Source organism: Toxorhynchites rutilus, chromosome 3 (assembly GCF_029784135.1).
Source record: "Toxorhynchites rutilus septentrionalis strain SRP chromosome 3, ASM2978413v1, whole genome shotgun sequence".
In the NCBI taxonomy this organism is placed as follows: domain Eukaryota; kingdom Metazoa; phylum Arthropoda; class Insecta; order Diptera; family Culicidae; genus Toxorhynchites; species Toxorhynchites rutilus.
In genome coordinates, this window is record NC_073746.1 from 225,181,340 (window position 1) to 225,203,411 (window position 22,072).

General features: G+C 37.2%; 1 protein-coding gene across 1 annotated transcript in view; it reads left to right on the forward strand.

The window, feature by feature from the left end:
- Nucleotides 1–3,837: 3,837 nt before the first annotated feature.
- Nucleotides 3,838–22,072, forward strand: part of LOC129774606 (fatty acyl-CoA reductase wat-like) — a 53,516-nt gene continuing 35,281 nt past the window's right edge. The window contains exons 1-2 of the mRNA XM_055778372.1: nt 3,838–3,944; nt 4,056–4,146. Coding sequence (XP_055634347.1) covers nt 3,850–3,944; nt 4,056–4,146 — 186 coding nt within the window. The 5' untranslated portion in view covers nt 3,838–3,849. The remainder of the gene's footprint in view (nt 3,945–4,055; nt 4,147–22,072) is intronic.

Here is a 22,072-nt window from a genome sequence, read left to right on the forward strand (position 1 = left end):
GACAAAACTCAGACGTCTTCCGGTCCATCTCACAGATGAGAGCTTCAACGTTTTAAGCCCTCTTTATGTGAGGATTTTTTTACCAAAATTGTCACCCGAGTAACATTTAAATTGAAATATTTCTTTTTATGTAAAGTGACCAGATGGTCAGAGGTCTAACGCGGGACACAAAAAACAAAACGTTATGTATATACGTTATGTTAATATAAACCATAGTTTAGCGAGTCTAAACTGATCTGTATTATTTCTTTTCTAAGTATAACTGAGTGTTGTGATTTTTCGGTGGTTTAGATTTTGTTTACGCCTGAAAATCACTCGCTCAATCAGAGCATTTACGCCTGGAAAGCACGAATCAAATACTACAATTTTCTTCAAATTACCGAATGGAATACTCGAAAATTCAAATTCATTTTTCATCGATTTTAGTGTTAACGTATGCATTCAAAAAAATAGACCAATTTCGGATGGCGATCGAAGATAATTTAATGAAACAAATTTTCCTTAAATCTTACGTTTATAGGTCCTACAACAAAAATGATTCAAGGCTTTTGATTCGCAGATGCAGCACTATCAAGCAACTTGATGAGTTTGTCATACTGCAAGCTCCACCCCACAGTGAAGATGTTGGACATCTTGAGGCACTTTGTGTCCGCCAGATATAGCCGATCTGGTATTTACAACATCATCTCCCTGCCGCTCCTTAAGCCGGGAGATCGAAGCAATCGGCCAAATGGTTAAGGAGAATCTGGCCAAAATGGACATTTTTATGCGGAAGCGTCAGACAAGACCGGCCGTATCTGAACAGCAGGCAATCTCCCAGAAGGAGCAGCTTGAGGTGCTGGTGAAAAACTTCTTTCCGGCGAAAGATGTGAAAAACTTATTTTTCACTGGTAAAAAAACTTGCATTCGTGCTCATAATGAAAGACGAGACGTACTTGATGCTAGAGTTCAACGAATGGCAGGGGACCGGGTACATTACGTTCCTCAGGTAAGCGATGATGTCGAATATATCATCCATATCAAGTTCTCCTGTCAAGAAGGTCCTTCTCTGACAGGCGTGAAGGGAATGTCCAAGACGCTCTTCTTTCGAATCATATGGTGAATGGGGAGATATATAGTACGAAGTACTTGCCAGAAGTTGCGAAGGTGATGTGGTCTTTATGCCGAACTTGGGATCAACCCATTATGCCACCAAAGCCAACCAAACCACCAAAGCCACGAAAAGGTAAAAGACCACGCCGACACATATCTTTTCATCGGCCATGGTTGAGGTTCCGGCCAACTTCCGTAAGACCGCCCAGCGCTTCATTTACGATAATTCATCAAACAACCCTGCCTCTTCCTGTCGAGTATACACTAGTTCTTCCGGTTTATTTAAAACGTGAAGCCCTGACCGAGCTAGGAGAATAAAGATGAACTCTTCGTCTGGCCCACGTTGGTCCCTGCGGATCAATAGGGGACTTTTATAAAAATCATTTTCCAATTTTGTTGCTTTTACTTCCAGTTGACACTCTCTAAACAATAAGGACACTATCTGTGCGATCAAACCAGCTCAACGTATCAAACTTTGGCGCTCTTGAACAGTCTGCCAAATTTTTTTTGAGGTTCATCCCTTGAAGAAAATCAGCATGATCAAATTGAGATATTGAAATATTATATATTGATATCGCGGGACAATTTCGTTTCTTTTGCCAAATGCGGAACATTTCGCGGGACGTAATCTTACGCGGGACATTTTGTTGAAAAGCGGTACTGTCCCGCGTAACGCGGGACGTCTGGTCAGTTTATTTATATGCATAAGCGATTTTGTGGTATTCGAAGCTGTTCTAGGTATTTCCCGCTTATCCCAGTCAGAGAGCTCCGATTTACGTGCAGCTCTTTTCTTCTTACCGTATCCTTGAGGATAGGTTAAATAATTGAGCACTACTTGATGGGAACGTCCAATCCGACTAGCAATTTCTCTAATATTAACATTTTCTTGGTGAAATGTATCGATTTGGCTCTCTTCTCTCTCAATAGACGGATTCGCGCCAACTCGTCCATGAGATTGGCATGACTCTTTCAGAACTCAATGAAACTTTCTGGGCGTGAAGACCTTACCTAATTAAGCAACTTGGCATACAGTAAAACCTGTTTTTGTGCGGTTTTTTTTTGTGCGGTATATGAAAAGAAACATGTTTGACGAAGTTATCGTCCATTTAGATTTTTTCGATGGTTTATATGCATTTCAGTGCGAAAAAATCATATTTGCGTCTCAATTGTCCACTTCTGAAATCATTCCCCTCCTCCCATCAAATGCTCTAAGTTTTTCTATGTTTTTGCATGACATGATTTCCAACAGCAACACGTTTCGACATGCAACTAAAAGCACAAAACAGCCACGCGCAACCGAAAATACTGTCCCATCGCAAAGCAGCGAAACAAAAGGAAATTGAACGGTGAACGGCGTGAATTTGAGTTATTTTCTTGGGGGAAACTTTTTTTATGCGGTCCCTATCTACTGCACAAAAAAGGTTTTTTCAAAATGTGTACCGAACACGATTTTTTAAGCTACTGGTGAAGATTTGCACGATTTTTTTTGTGCGGTGCCTATCCCCCGCACAAAAAAAGTTAGCTTGTACTTAATTCTCCGAAAATTTATCTAGAATAACATTGGGAAAAAAGTTTTCCTAACAAAAAACTTTCTCAAGATTATTTCTTGAAAATGTTCTAAAATCTATAAATCAATAAAAACAAGTTGGACAGAGTGTACAGATTTGGTAGTTTAAAGCATGATACAATGATTAAACTTTATTGATTGAGAGAAAACAAGTGTAGCTCAGTGTACAATGTAACTTTTTTGATTGAGACCGTGTTGGTTTGCAAAGATTAAGCGATTTGCTTAGAGAGTCTAAATTGCCTCCACTTACCCTACTAAATTAAATACCGCATCAAATGACTAGAATTAGCTTAATAATGGGAGCTTAGAAGAGTCATATCTTCTTGAATGTCTAATCTCCCGAAATATGATGAAAAATATTTCGTTTTATGCAGAAGCTTTACATTGTCTGAAAGACGGGGAAAATCGTAGCTAATGAAGGAAAATATTTTGGATAAAATATCTTATACTAAATTAAAATTATAAGAAACCCAGAATTATTTTAACACCCCAATTGATTGCCTAATTGGAAATAATTCCGAAGAAATCATAAAACCATAAAAAAGTAATTGACAATGACATCACAATAAAAAATGAAGATACAATTATCTTATTTTAAATCATTCCCCATTGAATTAGTCACTTAATCAAAGAAAAAAAATCTCTATTTAAACTTTCGCTTCTTCATTCTAAACACCCTGTCCACCCGATTGCTTCGGCTCACGAACGATCGCTTCTAACGCTGCTGGGTGATCGATCGCAACCTGGACACCTGGAAGTACAAAAGTTCGACCACTGATCAACCGCCCCCCCGATGCCACCTCATTCCTCAGGTGGCGTGCGATCGTTTCAGTTGTTAGCACAGATCCGCGAATAAATGTGGCATCTTGCTTCAAATTCACTTTTACTCTTCGGTGAACCGTTGGAAGTGTTAGAAGCACATGCGTCTCGTTGAATTCGAATCTGCTGCCTTGCATTGCCGCGCAATCAAAGTTTATGTTTTGTAAGTTTTCGTGTATGCGTGTTAGTGCCGATACCTCGCTGTCGTTGACAATTAGCCTAGGATTGCGGTCTGCAGTACAACCGTCTGGGACAAGCTGCTCATATTTGCGTTAAACCTCGATTGAAACGGATCTTGGGTGACTTGATGAGCATCAGTGCGGCGTGATTAAAGTGACCTTTAAGAACAGCTTGAAGAACAGTGAACCAACATGTCCAACATTAGTGCATTCTATCGCGATAAGGTCGTGTTCGTGACCGGCGGAACGGGATTTATCGGAAAGATCGTCGTCGAAAAGTTGCTACGGTAAGCACAGGCATAGGTGCTAATTGATGCATCCACTTGTGGTAGAGCTTGTTCAGTGATGGTGGTCTGGTGTTCTAATTGTTTATTTTTTTGGACTTTTCTCCCAAACAGAACTAGTGAAGTGAAACAAATCATTCTGTTGGTTCGCGAAAAGAAGAACACACTTCCAGAGCAGAGAATCAAGGATTTGTGTTCGTCTCCTGTGAGTATTGAAAGGAAACTTTTTTGCCTTTTTATCAAGTGATGTAAAACAAAACCGATATAACAGCAATCGTGATTGAATAGTGTGATTAACGCGTGGTCTGTTGTAATAGTTCATCCCGAAATTTGCGTCTAAAATGTATCCTCTCAGGTGGAATTTAAACAAACCACAATTCGCATTAACACACCGGGGAACTCTCGATACTCCGTGTGTTTTGTTCGAAAATATGTTTGAAACACACGAATCAATTGGATTTCATAAGTCTCCAGTGTGATGTAAACGATCGTTGATTGAAGTTTGATGGGACCATACATTAAAAATGCAATGCGTTCACACCGTTTGCTCTTGGCTATTGTAAGATGCGGGTTTGTGAGATGGAATTTTAAGGCCAATCATTCAGTGCTAGTACGAACTGTGTTCAGACATTTGATGACATTTGTGTCAAGTGATTGCGTTTCACTAGTCGATTCGAGAGCACTTTAGTCAACCGCTATACCTCCTGTATCAATAAGACGTATTGCTCAACGTACAAAGTGCACATTAAGGGCGGTGCATATTTCACCGAAATAAGTTTTGGATATCGATATGCTTTTAGTAATATGGTGTTTCAGAGTACATTACACTGTTCAGTCATTTAGTTACACCAATGAGGACACTTCAGAGTGGAATTGAATTAAATACGGTCTATAGTAAATTGATTCAAAGCAGATTTATTGTGATCGAGTGATTGTGATACAACGTTGGAATTTGAACTGGAATATCTCGAATCCTTTATATACCATCACAACATCTCTTTGGATATTGAACACAATAGCGACAAGTCGCGTGAAGCAAATATGCTTCGTCATACTTCGAGCTGCGGCTCTTGCCTCGATTACTAAATATGACTACAGAGTAGAAATCGTTAAACACAATTTGACTGCTCATTTACGTTATTAAATCATTTTTAACGCTCTCCCTTCTATCATGAAAAAAATGTATTTCGCGTTTATTTGCTATTCTATCGCTCCTGTCTTGCATTTGTGGTTCCGCTACTTTGAAACTTTCTTGAGGTCAAGTATTCGCTCACGGATGGCACGTATAATTTTGATGATACAAAATCGGTAAGAGAGTTCATGGTATGTGATAAATGATCTTGCATATTTTTGTGGTTTTTATGGAATTTGTTCTTGGAAGACTGCGAATTGCAATAGCTTTACGAAGCCAATAAAGGTTGAACATGTTTACATGACATGAAAATCTTGTTGGGGCTTAAAAAGGCAACCATTGTTTCAGTCTTCTTTCTTTCTTTGCATCTTTTGCATATAATATACACTCTCAGTTTTATTCAGTGAAATATTGGAAAAAATAAATAATGTGATTTTTTCGTGTCCAACCATTAGTTCGTTGTTTCCATCAAGCTTTCTTCTCAATTCGTCGTTTGTCGGTGTAGAAAGATACTTAAATAAAGTAGGATTCGGCCGATTATTTGCGGTTTTCTAGAGGCTATAAAGAGTAACATTTTTATGGAATTGTTAAGTGAGGAACATGGAAAGGATATCCTCGACAATAAGGAATGCGATGCTATCAACATTGTGTGCGAGGTTGGCGTATGATGTAAGCGTCTGGCTGCCAAAGATAGGCGTCAATAAAGTTATGAAACAAGATAAACAAACTAATGAAGAATAAGTAGAATACGACGAAAAAAAATTTTGATATTAAAATTGCTAGGAAACACATTAAGAATCACCATGCGTCACGTTTAGTCACGTTTAAAAAAAACTACAGCTTTTATGTGTAAGTAACCGATGTGAAGATAACTTTTCCTTTTCTTATGATACATGAATACCACGCTAACAACATCTTTTCTCGGAGCAAACCATTAATTGATCCATTTTTCGATTTTTTTTTTGAATTAGCGAAATTCTAATCCGGTATGTTATTATTCGAACCCAACGATTTTTCAACGAATGCTAGTCTGCTAAGCTTCGGAAACAATCCATCACAACACCCTAGGATTCTCGTGAACTAATTTCGATCTGAGCAGCCAATAGGCCTTATTTGCGGGACACACGCTTTTAGAGACATTCCTTCCGGTAAATTTCGACCAGAACTTTCTTCTCGAATTTTTCACAAAATTAACTTCCTCGCGTTCGAAACTTCTGTTCTATGCTAGTGTTAAATTGTGCCCAGGAAAATATTTGTAGTCCAGCTTAACGTATGATTAACCATACCGTATGCGTGATAATGTTAATTTCTGAGTGTTTTGAACTATGTTAATCATCGATTGCCACTTGCTGCAATTACGATCTCCACACGCTTCTAGAACGCAGAGTTGGTACTAATAATGTAGAATTCATTTCTCTCCAGCAGAGATCGAAATGCTCGCCGATTTGAGACGAAAAACATCCGTTTTCACCCACGGGGAAAAATAGCTGAGAATATAGGAGGCGAGAGAATGTTATACGCTCACTTCGATTCTCGCGAGAAATTGAATGCCGATTTTTATTTTTCGTTATGATTGCCGAATAATGTTTTCGTTTTCAGTGACTCCTTGATGCCGATAATGGTTTTTCACTTCTTCAGTACAGCTGAAAACATTGCATGAAAACATGCGGCAATATTGGGTTTCATCGTGAAGTGAACATGATATGGTTTAATATTTGTACAATTCAGACGCTGTCCAAATGCAGATCGTTTGTCCTGTCCTAACAGACAAACGTTGGTGAAGTTAGCTTTCATTTTTCGCTCCCTATTTTCAGTACCAAATGAGAGACGAAAAATCATTCTCGTTGAACTTTCGAGATAGATATTTTCCACATCTCTTTCTCTCTGAAAAAGAAAATTTTCGGTGAAAAGGAAGATACGAAAATATCAACAATACACGGTTCATCGAAAACTAGATTGATTGACTGAATATTCATCGCGCAGCCGAGCGAGAATTTCGATCTCTGCTCTCCAGGTACGGATCAATGTTTTTTTCCCCTTGTTGGGTGTGAACCACTGCATCCATTATTTTGAACTATTGTGGTATGCCCCATTTTTTCCACTACGCTTCAAGCTTATCTACTGTTTATTGGCGATCTAACGCAAAACGTAAACGATCGATGAGACATCTGGGTTTTGTTTTTGAACTAAGAAAACGATGATAAGGTAACCTAAAACTCAAAAACAAATCACGTATATTTTACTTCCGGACATTCCAAGGTAGTTCTCACATGCAGGAACCATGCATTTTCCAACTTGTTTTTGATTGTGCTCTCGAATTTCCTTTTTTGATTCAACCATTGCCAACATTTATACAGTTTTCACTACTGAAAGAGGCAAGAAAATAACATGTTATATATAAAATTGCGCAGAATTAAATTTCTTCCAAAGCCATCGCAGTCAAATAATCTTTTCTGATAATAATATTATAATTTATGGAAAGAACTACAAACCTCCCATAAACTCACATTGCAAAATTTAAAACCATCATCACTTTCACCGCAGCGCCGCCTAGGTGTAGATTTGTACGTGAGATCGCCAATAGCGAGATAGATACCAATCAGGAATAATCTGTTTGATGAAATTTATAGTCCTGATCGGCGAAACAGACCAAATTTCCTTGGGTTCCAGAATAGCCTTATCAAGGTGTTGAAGTTTGCGTCTTGTTAGAGCTCCGCAATTGCAGAGCAAATGATCCGAGGTTTCGCTCTCAGCTTTACAAATATCATCTTGCACTAAACCCATGTTTTTGAGATGGTATTCACTCGGAAAGTGTCCTGTTATATGACCAGTGAATGTACTGAAGTATTTCTTATTAAGACTCAGCAATTGTTGAGTAATTTTAATCGTGATAAATTTTTTTGACTGGTTAAGTTGTACAGCCATCCAATTGGCTGTCACTTCCCGGTCTTCCCAATTCTTCAGCTCACTCTTCAACACACGTTCAGAAATTCCACAGAATGGTTCTGGACCAGTGAAGGGTGAGCTTGAGCCGCGTCTTGCGAGTTCATCTGCTTGTTCATTTATCTCTATATCACCATTTTGACAATTTTTCGAATTTTCAAAAACCCCTATGTAAAGCTCTAGGTGTTGTCCTAAAGTTTCAAAATATCCATTGGAATCCGTTCTGCGAAACCCCGTTGCTTCAAAACCGATACCATTAGCAAGGTACCGATTTTCAGACAGCATCTACGCATCCAGCTGCAATAATCCTTATTCGCTCACTAAAAAAAATGGAAAGTACATCTTGAAATATACCAAAAACAATAACCAAAATACCCGAACACTTCACTTTATTACTAACATAAACATAACATAAAAAATCACGAAATTGTATTATTCTTAGACCTTCCAGGCAGTGGTCCCCCCTTAATGCACTGACTGTCTGAACCCTACTCAGACGCCATATTGGATTTAGAATTTTTCCATCGCATACTGCATACTACTAGTCAAGCTCGGTTATCTTGGATGTAGGTGTTCCAAATTTTGGATCAATCGGTTTCATAAATTTAGTTTTTTTTTCAAATCGTTTATTTTTACAGGCTCAGTTACATAAGTTTAAAGGAGCCGAACTCCTTACTGTATTGTTACTAGTATATATACATTTTTCCTTAATTCTAATGTTAATAATATAGGAAACCGATTACTCGCGGTCGACTCGAGTTTAGAAGGGTGACATATTTTCTTCAGGAAAAGGAGGGGATATGAGGATATGTTGTCAATGATCTCACTCACACTCTCAATCATACTCATCACACTCATTTCTTAAACCTATCTTATATCTAATATGTATTTACATTTCATCTTATTCTTAAGAAGGGATCCGATCTCTCACAAAGGAAAAGGAAAAGGAAAAACTAAGGGTATAAGGACAATCACACACGAAGATCGATAGCTTTAAGGAATACATATATTTGGGACATGTAATCAAGGTCTAACCGAGCCAACACGTCTCTCACCGGCACCATGGGCTGCCTTCCTCGGGCCCGAAGGGTGTCTTCTAAATTCTATCTGGCGACAAGATACAGTTCGCACGACCAAACAACGTGCTCGATGTCGTGGTAACCTTGGTCACAAACACAAAGATTGTTTTCGGCAAGATTAATACGAAAGAGTATCGCGTCTAACGAACAGTGATTGGACATGAGTCGGGAGAAGGAGCAAATAAAGTCCCGACTCAAGTCCAGACTTTTGAACCATGGTTTGAGACTAACCTTAGGGATAATCGAGTGGAGCCACCGGCCTAATTCATCTTCGTTACATTTGCATTGCCAGTTAACTATGGTATTTTTGCGGACTAAAGAATAAAATTCATTGAAGGCGATTTGACGCTGATAAATATCGCCTTCAATTGCACCTACCTTTGGTAATGAGTCAGCCCTCTCATTACCCGGAATTGAGCAATGTGAAGGGACCCAGACAAAGGTAATGACATAACAGCGTCTGGATAAAGCACTCAAAATTTCTCGTATTCTCTCAAGGAAGTACGGCGAGTGCTTTTCCGGCCTCACTGAACGGATAGCTTCGACAGAGCTAAGACTATCCGTTACAATGTAATAGTGTTCAACAGGTCGTGAGGCAACGCTGTCCAGCGCCCAGTGTATCGGTGCCAATTCAGCAATATACACTGAGCAAGGATTCTGAAGACTGTGGGAGGTGCTAAAAAATTCATTGAACACTCCAAATCCTGTGGACTCATTCATGGAGGACCCATCAGTAAAGTACATATTATCACAATTGATATCCCCATACTTTGCATCGAAGATCGTTGGAACGATCCTCGATCGAAGATAATCTGATGTTCCATGGATATCCTGCTTCATGGACAGATCAAAATGCACAGAGGAATTGATGTAGTCAGGAAAACAAACACGGTTGGGAATATACGAAGAAGGATCAACCTGCATGGAGATGAATTCATGATATGGACTCATGAACCCAGATTGAAAATTTAGCTCGATCAGCTGTTCAAAATTTCCGATCACCAATTGGTTCATAACCTTACACCGGATGAGGAACCGAAGAGATAATAAATTGAAGCGATCTTTTAGTGGGAGTACGCCTGCCAAAACCTCGAGACTCATGGTATGCGTTGAGGGCATACATCCCAAAGCAATAGGGAGACAAAGATACTGAATTCGCTCGAGTTTAATGAGGTGTGTTTTGGCAGCTGATTGAAAACAGAAATAAATTTAGTTGATAAGGATCATAATAATAAGCTCGCATTTCCGGGAGACAATCAATAAAACGCCCATAGAAACACTAGGTTTTAAGTTTATTACTTCTGAAATATCGTAATTCCACTAATCTGAATTTTCCACATTTTCAATGTGATCACCAATGCTGTTTTTGGTCGTAATTTAATAAATATTAATTTTGGAACGAATTTCACGGCGATCCATTTCATGCCCATATCATTGGTAAAAATCAAATGGCACGAACCAATCGATATATTCAGTTCTTTAGCAGCTTTTCTTCTCCTCTCTTCGAACACATCTTCTCAGCACTCTGCTAAAATTTGCTTCGTTGCTTCGGTCCAGGCTAGCTTCACCATATGCCACATTCAACATACAGAATGCGTTCGCGAACCAGAGATGCCAACCTTCCTGATATTTCATAATTTCCCAGATATTTTGACACGTTTCCTGATATCATGACAAACACCTGATTTTGCCTGATTTTTGTACTTTTTACTTTATCAGAATAAAAATTTCCCATAAGACGTCGTGCACCAATTACGTAACGCTAAAAATCCGGATTTTGGCTATCACTTTATATGATCGTTGTAAATCGGTTGGATTAGCTTTTCCAGTGGGAAAAGTTACGAATTATTCTCACTACACAAATGTTTGGAGTTATTTCAAAGCAGCGCTAAATAATTTCATGAAAGGAGAATGTCTCACGAATTCAGGAAATAATAACCAGATTAAGTTTGGAGAACAACATTACCTTGTACGATGCGTATGTACGAGTTGCCGTAGAGTTATTGATATTGGAATACCTTTCGAAGAGTAATATTACTCAAGAGAAACTTTTTGAATTCAAAGCCAATATAATTAAATTTTATACAACTTTTTCTCGTCAGATTTAAAGTAGAATCAACTTTAATGGTAAAACTATAGTAAATATATCTATATTCGTATCAAATAACATCAAGATAAGAAAACATTCAACAATTTATTCACTGCTGACATGCTTTCCTCTTTTAGTGGAAAAAATTCATTCCAATGTATGGACGATGAGTTCAGAGAAATTCTGAATATTTATTTCTCTGCATTTCATTGCAGATTTTTGGGAAAAGCATAAACGATCAAAAATTCTCTGCAAAATATTGTCAATGGCAAAAACTTCAACTCTATGGCCAGCCCTTAAAAAATACCGAGAAGAGTGTTGGGCGTGAAAGTAAACATGTTCTAAGAAGATACAATTTTTAGCCTGCGTGAAAGATTGCGAAAGATTGTAGATTTAAACTGTGCATATAAAATCGAACAAATGCAAGTCTGCCTATAAAATGATTTTTGTTTTCGCAAAATTGGACACGATCTTCCCTGACAACCAAATATGAATTATACTGATTTTAAAGAATTACAGTTGGCAACCCTGCCGCGAATATTATTACAGTAGAACCTCGATTAGCCGCGAGTGGGTGATCCGCGGTGCGGATTATTCGCAACAGCATGTTCCATAGTAAATCTATAGACTTTCCTGGAATTCGTCAGTAAGTGGTGTACTTATGTTCTTTTGTTTTGATCATGGCCTTCGAATTATCTGACCACTGGTGCACACTACCTTATAGGTGGATAGTTTAATGATTTCTGTATTGATAAAACATAGTTTTCGTGCTGAAATATTTTTTTCGGGTTTTCACCTCATTTTAGTCCTATATTGGTTAATCCGTGATATTTGTTATTCGTGCTGACCTTATCAGACTGTTTCGCGGATAATCGGGGTTCTACTGTATGTTTTTCGTACAAAATTTGTCGAAGATGCTTTGATCCATTCTTTGAAATAGGTAAAAATCGATCACGTACAAACAAAATAACTTAACTAAACATTCAAAATGGTCGAACTTATAAGCATAATTGAGATCCATGAGTACCAAAGTAATGCCACAAAAAATCGAAAATCTAATACACGTTACTCACAGAAATTCAAATGTCGCTATACTTTTTGAACGGACCTCACATTGATTTTCGTCTCATGGAACGAAGAATTACCACATAACACATGATTTATACAAGTTTAGTGCATTCCTGGTCCGGTTTGTGGAATTCATCTTTTCGGATACACTCAAACAGAAATTCCAATGAATTCTCCTCACGTAGCATTCAGTCGTATCAGTCGTATGTATGGTCCGTTTAATGAACTCCGATTGCGTGAGCGTGGGGTCAAACATTTGGTTCCCTTAGAGCGATGTGTGATGGTTCAATCTCCCAGCGTTTGTCATCATACCTATCCTGTTTGACTGGTGTGATTCACATTTGTGTATCTATGTGTAACCGTCTTACTTAATCATTCCCAAAGTTACTTGCAACCTGGCTGCCTGCCGCTATTCACAGTAAGATAAAATCAGTTCAACTCACTGTTATGTAATCCAAAACTCATGAAAAAAAAAATTAATTGTTGATGGTTTTAGTCAAAAATGTATTGGCATGAAACGATAAGACACAATCCTGAAAACAGCGAATCTACATATTCATTGTTTTCAATGGCACCACGGTGCCGATTGAAATTCTGATACCGAATCCCACACCTTGTCTTTGTTTAGATAGACAACTTCAGAGAAACTAGTCTAAGAATACGAGTTGTAAAACTTCTTTCAACTAAGCAATTACCCGCCCTGAATGCACTCACATTCAGCAACTAACTAATCGCGAATAAAAGATAAACCACAATTGGACAATGTTCCCTAATAAACAAAACCAATCACGCGCGGCTTAGGAATTTAAGCAAAGTCTACGAGAAACGCAATTTAAATTAACACATACCTTCAGCCCCTCCTACAGCTCTGGGCAATACACCAAAAGCGTGATTGACAGTCGTCCTGTTAATGATCGAATGTTAATTAGGCAGCAAACGTACCCCTCTCCCCACAGTACAACCTCACCTTGCTGATAAATACGCAGCATTGTTGTTTAACAGTGTTTGGCTAAAATGTTCGATCAAGATCGAACTCACAGCTGCTTTGTAATTCAAATCCTGCGTTCGTCTGATGTAAAGCCTTCTCGTAATCAGGAAATACTGAGATATCGTACTTGATCTCGGAATTAGTGCTCTCCGCGTGTTGAAGCTTCTGTTTGTAGTTCATACAATTTCCTGATACAATATTTACCTAGTTACATCATGCGCTCACTGATGAGCACGTCGTTATGTGGTTATAACGGAAGATTCTACACCAGCTTTTTTTTTTCAACTCGTGTTTGCATGAGGTTGTTCATTCAATATCAGCTCTGTTTAATTCATTATGCATGAATGTGAATCAGAATCGACAAAAACAGCTTACAACACCAGTTATTAATTCACGTTCCACTATGCTCTGTTAAGGAATACATTAAAATATACAACAAGATTCACTTGTTCATTCACTTGCATTGGCAGAACTGCCAAACATTCATTACGTGCTTGTAAAAAAATAAACCTATAATATAAGCTCAGTAATTATTTCTTTATTGCACTCTGTTTTTGAAAAACAGAGCGCATCACGAAATATATTTAAAATTTGAGAAATAATTGATGAACAATTGAGATAATTTCAATCAGTGCAGTTGTTCGATCGGTTCGGAAACTTCAAACAAATGCCACAGGGAAACTTCGATCTAACGCACCCTCGTTATAACGTACACATTTTCAATGGATGAATTACATGCACCATCTCAAATTGCGGTGAAATATTGTGGGAAACATTGATCATTTGAACAACTTTGCTTACTTTGCATAAATCCGCAAAAAAAAAATAGAATAAATTTAGTTTAAAAACTATATTACCTACAAAATATTGGTCAGAGAATGAAATGTATAGAATTGTTAAAATTTCATAAAAAACACCAATTTTTTTTTAAATTACACTAAAAAAAATTAAAAAATAAATACAGTGCCCTTTTTCGAATGTATGGGAAACTTGTTGGTAATTGTATGGACTATTCAAATGAGTTTCGTTCAGAATTTAAAAAAAATATTTTTGAGAAAAATTAATTTTAATTTTCAAAATATTTTTTAATGTAATTTTTTTTAATTTGTTTGCTATTTTTTTAATGTAGGCTTGAACAATTTCCTATATTTCATTGTCTGGCCAAAATTCCGTAGCTCTTATAGTTTTTAATTTTGATTTTTTTTTTCAAAATCAAAAATTTTTTTTTCAAAAAAAAATATCATAAAACCTTTTAGACTTACAAAATTTTAGTCGGAGAATAAAATATAAGAAATAATTTAATAATAATTTCATAAAAATCAATCATGAAAATTACACTGGAACAAAATGTTTTGAAATTGAAATTCATTTTTCTAAAAAAAATTTACTTCTGAACGAAAATTATATTAGCAGTCCATGCAAATACCAACAAGTCATTTTATCTATTTACCCTCAATCAACAGTATGAAGGGAAACATCATGAGAAAGGTCGGCTTCACCTTCTAGTTGGATTTTTCATCATTATTTACTAACTCTACCCAAACAGCGCCACAATAATGTAATATGAACTATGTTTCTGAGTTTTTTATTATGCTTCGATATAACGTACAATTCGATATAGCGTACAATTTTGAAAATGAAATGTACGTTACACCGAAGCTTCCCTGTATATTGTTTACTATTATTGATAATAGATAACAAGCCAACTTGACTGGTCACTGCCCTCCGGCCCTCCGATTTTTTGTTGAAACATAAAGTGTCAACTACCCATAATTACAATTTCAATTATTATACGGCCAAGAATAATTCCGACTGTTCTTTTGAACGCGTAACCAAGATCATTGACTTTTTTAATCGTAAATCGAAAGCCAGCTGGATGAAAATATTATTTTCGATAAAAATGTTGGAAAGTCAAAGCACTTCCTATACAAAATAACAGATTGAATGCACTATTAAAAATACTTGCTCAAAAATTGAATTGAATATTGAAAACTTTTATTTCTTTAAAAAGCTCCCCTTCAATATTTTATAAGAGTAATGTTGACGTAGAGCATATTTTGGGCAAGAGACCCCTTTTCCAGAATGAAGTGATACCTTCGACCCCTATAGCAAACTTCTTTAAATTGTTATCTTATCTTATTGATACAGAATACATACCATTTCAAAAACTTTGCGGTGGTTAAGTTAGTCAACCTGACATCATTTTCTCATCAATAAATAAACGTAAAATCGTAAAGTAAATATCTAGTGTAATTAATAATTATTAACATTCAATCATTCTTAAATTGAGTGTGAAGTATCAGTGTGAATGAGAATGTGAATGTGAATGTGAGTGTGAGTGTTAACACATCTCCTTACATCCCATCCTTTTCCTAATGAAAATGTGTCACCCTTCTAAACTCGAGTCGACCGCGAGTAATCGGTTTCCTATTTTATTAACCATAGAATTAGGGAAACATGTTAATATATGCTAGTAGAAATATAGTCAGGAGTATGGCTCCTTTAAACTTATGTAACTGAGCCTGTAAAAATAAACGGATTAATAAAACAAAAATAATCATTCTTATAACAAGTATTCACGTAACACAGTATCTTGAAAGTTTCAAATAAGAACTTGTTTTAATTGATAGGGGTGGATTTCTAAACCTTGTCGACCCCCAAAATCAGTTTCCGTTTATGTCGACCCCTGGGAAGCCGACATCGATCCCAAGGGATCGATATCGACCACTTTGGGAATCACTGAAAAGTAAATGATACGTTGGAAATTCTAATGCTCCATGTTAAACTGCAGGTTGACTTGAATGATAGCAAAATTGAAAGTAGTTGCCAGAAACAACGATTTATTTTTCAACCTTTAAAGCTTAATATTTTGGTTGCTGTAAGGTAACAAAACAAATTTTTTTGTTTTAATTATGTTTCTATGCTTAGTAGACGATATTAAAAAAATAAGTATTGATGTACATCACTCTTGTAAATCCATTGCATTAATACATATTACTTCGCAGTAACGCATTGAAACTCAAGAGTACGGGTCATATATGAATAATGAGTTTGACTCTAAAGATGCGCAAGGAAAGCGAACAAATTATGAACACCGGAAGGAAAGTAAAATGGATGTAAAAATATCTGCGGAACGGACGACCGTGTGAAAAAATTATAATGATAAGAGTGCGGATCGGGACGACCGTGCTTTGTAAAAATGAAAGTAAAATTATTTGCGGATCGGGACGACCGCGCAGAACAAGTAAGGGCTCGGGACGACCGTATGGAGAACAGAACTTGACTCGATATTTTGTTAGTTAAACGTCATCAATTAGCTCATACATCTCAAAGGTTGCTCAAATGTTTTCTGTGAAGAAAAATACACTGAAACAAAATGAACATGCGTTTGTTCTTTTCGTCTTTTTTTCTATTCAATTCTGAAGATGTTTGGCATGCCCAGTTCTGGCAACACGGGCATCAGTTTAGCAATCAAGTGGGCTGGGCATATCAATAAGTTAATCAACAATATATTCTTCGTTACTGTTTACAACCTCTTACCACCTCTCGACCAATTTGTTGATGCCGTTCCGCCAAAAATCGCCTGGTCTGGTGTCAAAGGAGTTGTTGAGCCAGTTTTAAGGACCTCTTTGTTATCGAAGGCGGACGCCCTTTATATGGTTGGACAAACTTCGACTACGACGACTTGCACAACATGGGGTCTGGCGTTGTCGTTAAAGAGTATTGTTTAAACATGTCGATCAGTCCTTTTCAGTCGAATAACCTCATTCACGTGGTTTAGCTGGGCAATGTTCTCTTTGCAAAGAGCAGAATACGAACCAGCCGAACATGTCTCTCCGGGATATCGTTAGAAAATGCAAAGTGTCAATCTGTTTTCTCCAGAAAACTATGGAACGATCTAGACATGTTTTACTTTGTACAAAAGGCGCCAAACCAGAATGAAAAGCAAAAGGCCCCGCAAAAACCCATGCCCGGAAACTCTACACGCAGTTTCTAACCAAATCGTCAAGGCCGACTTCCATCAGCTCCCTGAACAAGAATACTACGTAGCCAAATCAAAAATTGATGTTCAAAAAAAAAAAAATGTCGAAATTCACAGACGGTTTGCGGACGTGCCGAATTTAGTGCACCCTACATTTCTTTTGCGACTATAAACAGTGAGATATACAAGAAGGAGTATCTTAAGAAGGGCCTTTTGCCATTTTTAGAGAAACATAAAGGTTCAACTTTGTTTTGACCTGATCTAACGTCCCGTCACGACGCTCGTATTTAACTGATACAATGCCAACAATGAAGACTTTGTGCCAGACGAGATGAAGTTTGTTTGGCTATCATGAAGACAGAAATTCTTAGGAATCTCAAAATTTTTGAGAACGAGTTGAAGATAGTGTGTATGGATACTATTAAGAAGGGAAAACTTTGTTGTACGAATTTGCTTGGAGGTATGAAGAGAAAGATGTGTTGATTCGGAATGGGAGAATAAAATATAGATCCCAATTAACGCAAATCATCATTGATTGGTATTTCCTCATTTCCTGAAGGTTTCAAGACAGTTCAATAATAGGTGTATTTTTGGTTTTTTTAGAGTGTATTTACTCTATATATACTCTATTCACTCTATATATAACTCTATATAATATACTCGCTTTCCAAGATTATATAAAAATATATATTTCACTGTCTCCGTAAACAAACCTGAAGTAAATACCATTATACAACTACTAGATTTTTCTTGAAAAATAATCATAAATGTAACATGGATTCACCGGCGTTTCAATCTATAACAAATGATAAAATAATAAGTACATTAATAGTTAACATAATTTTTATCTTCAAAATTATGGAAGTGGCATGAGAAGAAATGTCTATTGGAACATATCCTTAACGAGTAAAATTGATACTCAGAAACACAAACCGAATGTATTTAGAGCAACCTCGAACTTTTCAACTAGTCTGAGAAAGGTGGAGTTGCGTATTTCAAGGACGATATTGATCCTATTATTTTTCGTAGTCTGAAAAGTAATAGAATCAGTTTATGATACATATCTTTTCAGTAATCGCTGCTTCGATATGTTTTCAAAAAAATAACAAAAAATGTGAACTCTATATATTTTTGTATGTACTGTATAACAACAGTATTTTTACCACATATCAATATGTTCTGACTCAATCACTGTAGGTCCACCTATTTTTTTTAGGTGTCGGTAAAGTGTAACTGCCAATGCATGAACCGGATGGCTCACTAATGAATAGCTAGCACATACCGACGAAATTTCGGTCGCCTTAAATGCAACGATATAAAGCTGTTCGCGGACACGTCCGGATCATGATTTATATTCAGTATACATGACAAAAATCCACCGTCACGTTTCGTCTGCAAATCAAAAAAGCTCCCTAAACGAAAAGAAAATAAAAATCACCGTTGAACCATCTATTGGTCGCGATGTTTTATGCAATCCCCGATTTATAGATCAGCTGAATTCTTTCGCTGGGTACGATAGTTTGCGAACCAACACCATCGGAGTAAGTTGATTGTTGCCGTCTTCCGACAGTATGTAACGCGTTCATGTATTCACGGTACTTTTCTCATCACTCCGCCAACTACTCCTCACCGTTGACCCGATGCATCTCCAAAAACAAGTCCGAACCGCAATGTTGCTACATTGTACGAACATAGCACATACGACTCCGCATAGATTCCGATCAACCAGCGAACATAAACGCCCGCAGGCAACCATAGGTAGAAACTTGTTTCAAATCATTGAAGAACTGTAAGGGGAAAAAACAGAAGATGAAAGGAGGCATATGAAGGTGTGTTCCGACCGTTTTGTGGGCTTGCGTGGTTTCGAGAGCCATAACCAAAAATTCACGTATAAAACAGTCTGTTAGGATCACTAAGTTCTAGAGGCGAATGAACTGAAAAGTTTAAAGCCTCTTAAATTCAACATCATCATCATCACTGAGTTCTGCTCAATTATTGCTTGAACAAAACATGATTTGCGCTATGTTTTGTGGTTCATGCCATTTAATATGATAAAACAATTTGTCGAATTATAAGCATTTGGACTCCGTTCGAATGAATATCACAGCCGGAAGAGCAGGAGTGAAGATAGTTCAATGATCCCACGTTAAGCTAACAAAAAAAGTCATACAGGAACAGACGCCTCTGACGCGTTGAATTCCACAAAATCCACTTCATCATACCGCACCTCCAATCTTGCCAATCATCCTGCGAACCTATACGTGATATTCGTGCACAGTGATATGCCCGTACATACCTATTGAATTGAAAATGACGCGGCCTTTGTCTGCGCGTAGTCCTCATCCAATTTGCTCCGAGCGATATCCACTTTTGGTTGCGTCTTTTTGTCTTGTTGGCTCTTTATTCAAACGGAACGTGACTCGCAGTGAATACGTAAAAAAGTACTTCGAATGACAGGTGCTAAGCATTCAAATCACATAGGACTCAGCTGAAGAATTAACGGATTTCTTCTCAAGAGAGAAAAAAAACTCGGTTGGAATGAAAAAAAAAACTGCGTACTGTCAACTGAATCCCCATTTAAACCCGCACGCTCAATAGGTCATATTGAAAAAAATATGCGTGAAAGGCGACCTGCGAACCTTAATTACATTGAGCTGCGAACCTTTGAACTGACTCTGTATCATGAAACTATGGTAACCATCGAACTCATTCGAAAGTAAGGTCAGAGTAAGGTCAACGGAAACCAACGCGAGGGCGTTTGAGAGGTTATACAGCTATGTCAATAACCTCCAATCAATCTTCAAAACTGAAAAGCATGCGTTTGCTTTTCGAGCACTCGATTCGCGTGTTAAGGGAATCACGAAGGTTTCAACTAAAAAGTTTAACTACAATTTCTCCGGTAGTATTTGCGTTTCTCAGTGTGCAGGTATCAATACATTAACGCAACATTAACATTAACGCAGGTATCATTGATTAACGTGTCGCAACTTTTCTTGCATGCCATTTCTTTTGTCGAATGCACGCTTCAACAAATGACTCGTCCGAGTCACGATACGACGTTAATTACCTGCGTTTTCACTAAGCTATAAAATGGCTACATGTCATTCACACACAGCAGAGTGTATAGGAGTTTTTATCTTCACTTCCGTAGAGAACACCATTGACCGCTATTAAGGTTTTTTTCGACTGGGAAAATTTCGAATGTATACTGTAAGCCACCTCACACTGTATTTTGGGTTACAAAATCCACTGTCATTCCAATTTATTATCCCTATGCTTGCTACTTTACAGAAGTATTGTTAAACTTAATTTTACAATTGCTTGATTTTTACGACTAAACGCCAGCCATAAAAAATACACCCACGTGTCGTAAACACAATAGCTATCATAATTTACCTTTTCTTTGCTTTTGGTTTGGTTCTTCGCGGTGCTTTAACTGTCAAACTACAGAGTTGTTCAAGTTACCCGAATAACTGTCTCTTATGATTTGAAGATCAAATCGCCTGAACTACGTCTTTGAAGCGTTGTTATGTTTAAGTTGTTATGTATAGGTATACATGAAGAACCTGTAATTCGCTAATATGATATGGTAACTCAAATAGTGACCAAAGGAGAATGGAGCGTTTTTCGATCCGATCCATTCTAAAATCATTTTATTGACGAACCCATTCACTAAAGTTGCGCCTAATTAGAAAACAGAAAGCATCTGGAACTATTTTACATTCAGTGAGAAGATTTGATAAAATTCTTTATTTCTTGAAGCGGAATTCGAGCAATACCAGCCAGCCGATCGGTCCCGAGTGGATATGCACGGATTGTCATGCATTGAATTCTTCGCTTTGCTTCCATGCGTCTTCCATACAGGATGTTCGTTCACGGATTTCGTTTCGTTATCGGATGTATCATGGTTATCATGATGATTCGATGGTAGACAGCAAACCAAGTTCCAAAAAATTGGAAGTTTGAACCATTAGAAACGAGACCACACGATTATGCCGTATGTGTGAAACTTTTTCAAATAACTGCAAATAACCCACCAAAAATTTATCTATCTGAACAATGAAAGAACAGAAGGAATACTCTTAGGTCTAAAATTGCAACTGGGTAATGTGCTATTTATCGATACCACAAAAACATATGACATGTACACGATTAAAATCCGGCTCTGTTACAACTAAAATGAGCCTAAAAAAATAAAAAAATGGGGCAAATTGAAAACACCAAAATAATGCAAAACACTTTTTCAAACTCTGTTTATTTCTCTATCGGTAAAAATAAATTCAAATAATAATCATGTGATATGTAAGTATCCTTGGTCAATTTTTGAGATCAGATTGTAATTACAGTAAAAGACGGGGGGACATAACCATAGAGACGTATAACTACACCGAGAGCTGTCAATTTGAATTACTTTTCAAGTATCCAAGTAGGATTTCTGCATTTATTTGGCAAAACTACATCTCCAACCTTACCAATCGCAGTGGAACGAATTTTCTCCTTCCGTTTTCAACCAAAGAACACAGCTCTCACTGCTGGGAAAACTCTTCTTCCCATCCGACTTGAAATGACGCAAATTTCAATCCGGAAACAATGCACGAAATCGCGAAAATGGAATGATCGATCGGAAAATAATAATCACCAATGAGCTCAAATACTGCATTAATGTATTCGAGCTCTTCGTCCCGCAGCTTCCGCATGTGGCTTTCTTCAGGTATATCTATAGCTATAAATGAATTTTTTACGACAGATGTAAACGGGTGAGAATATATCTGATACACTTTAAACAACTATGAATTGAATAAATTCAGCATATGTGAACGCTGGTTGATTTTTCATTGGTGAAAATTAAC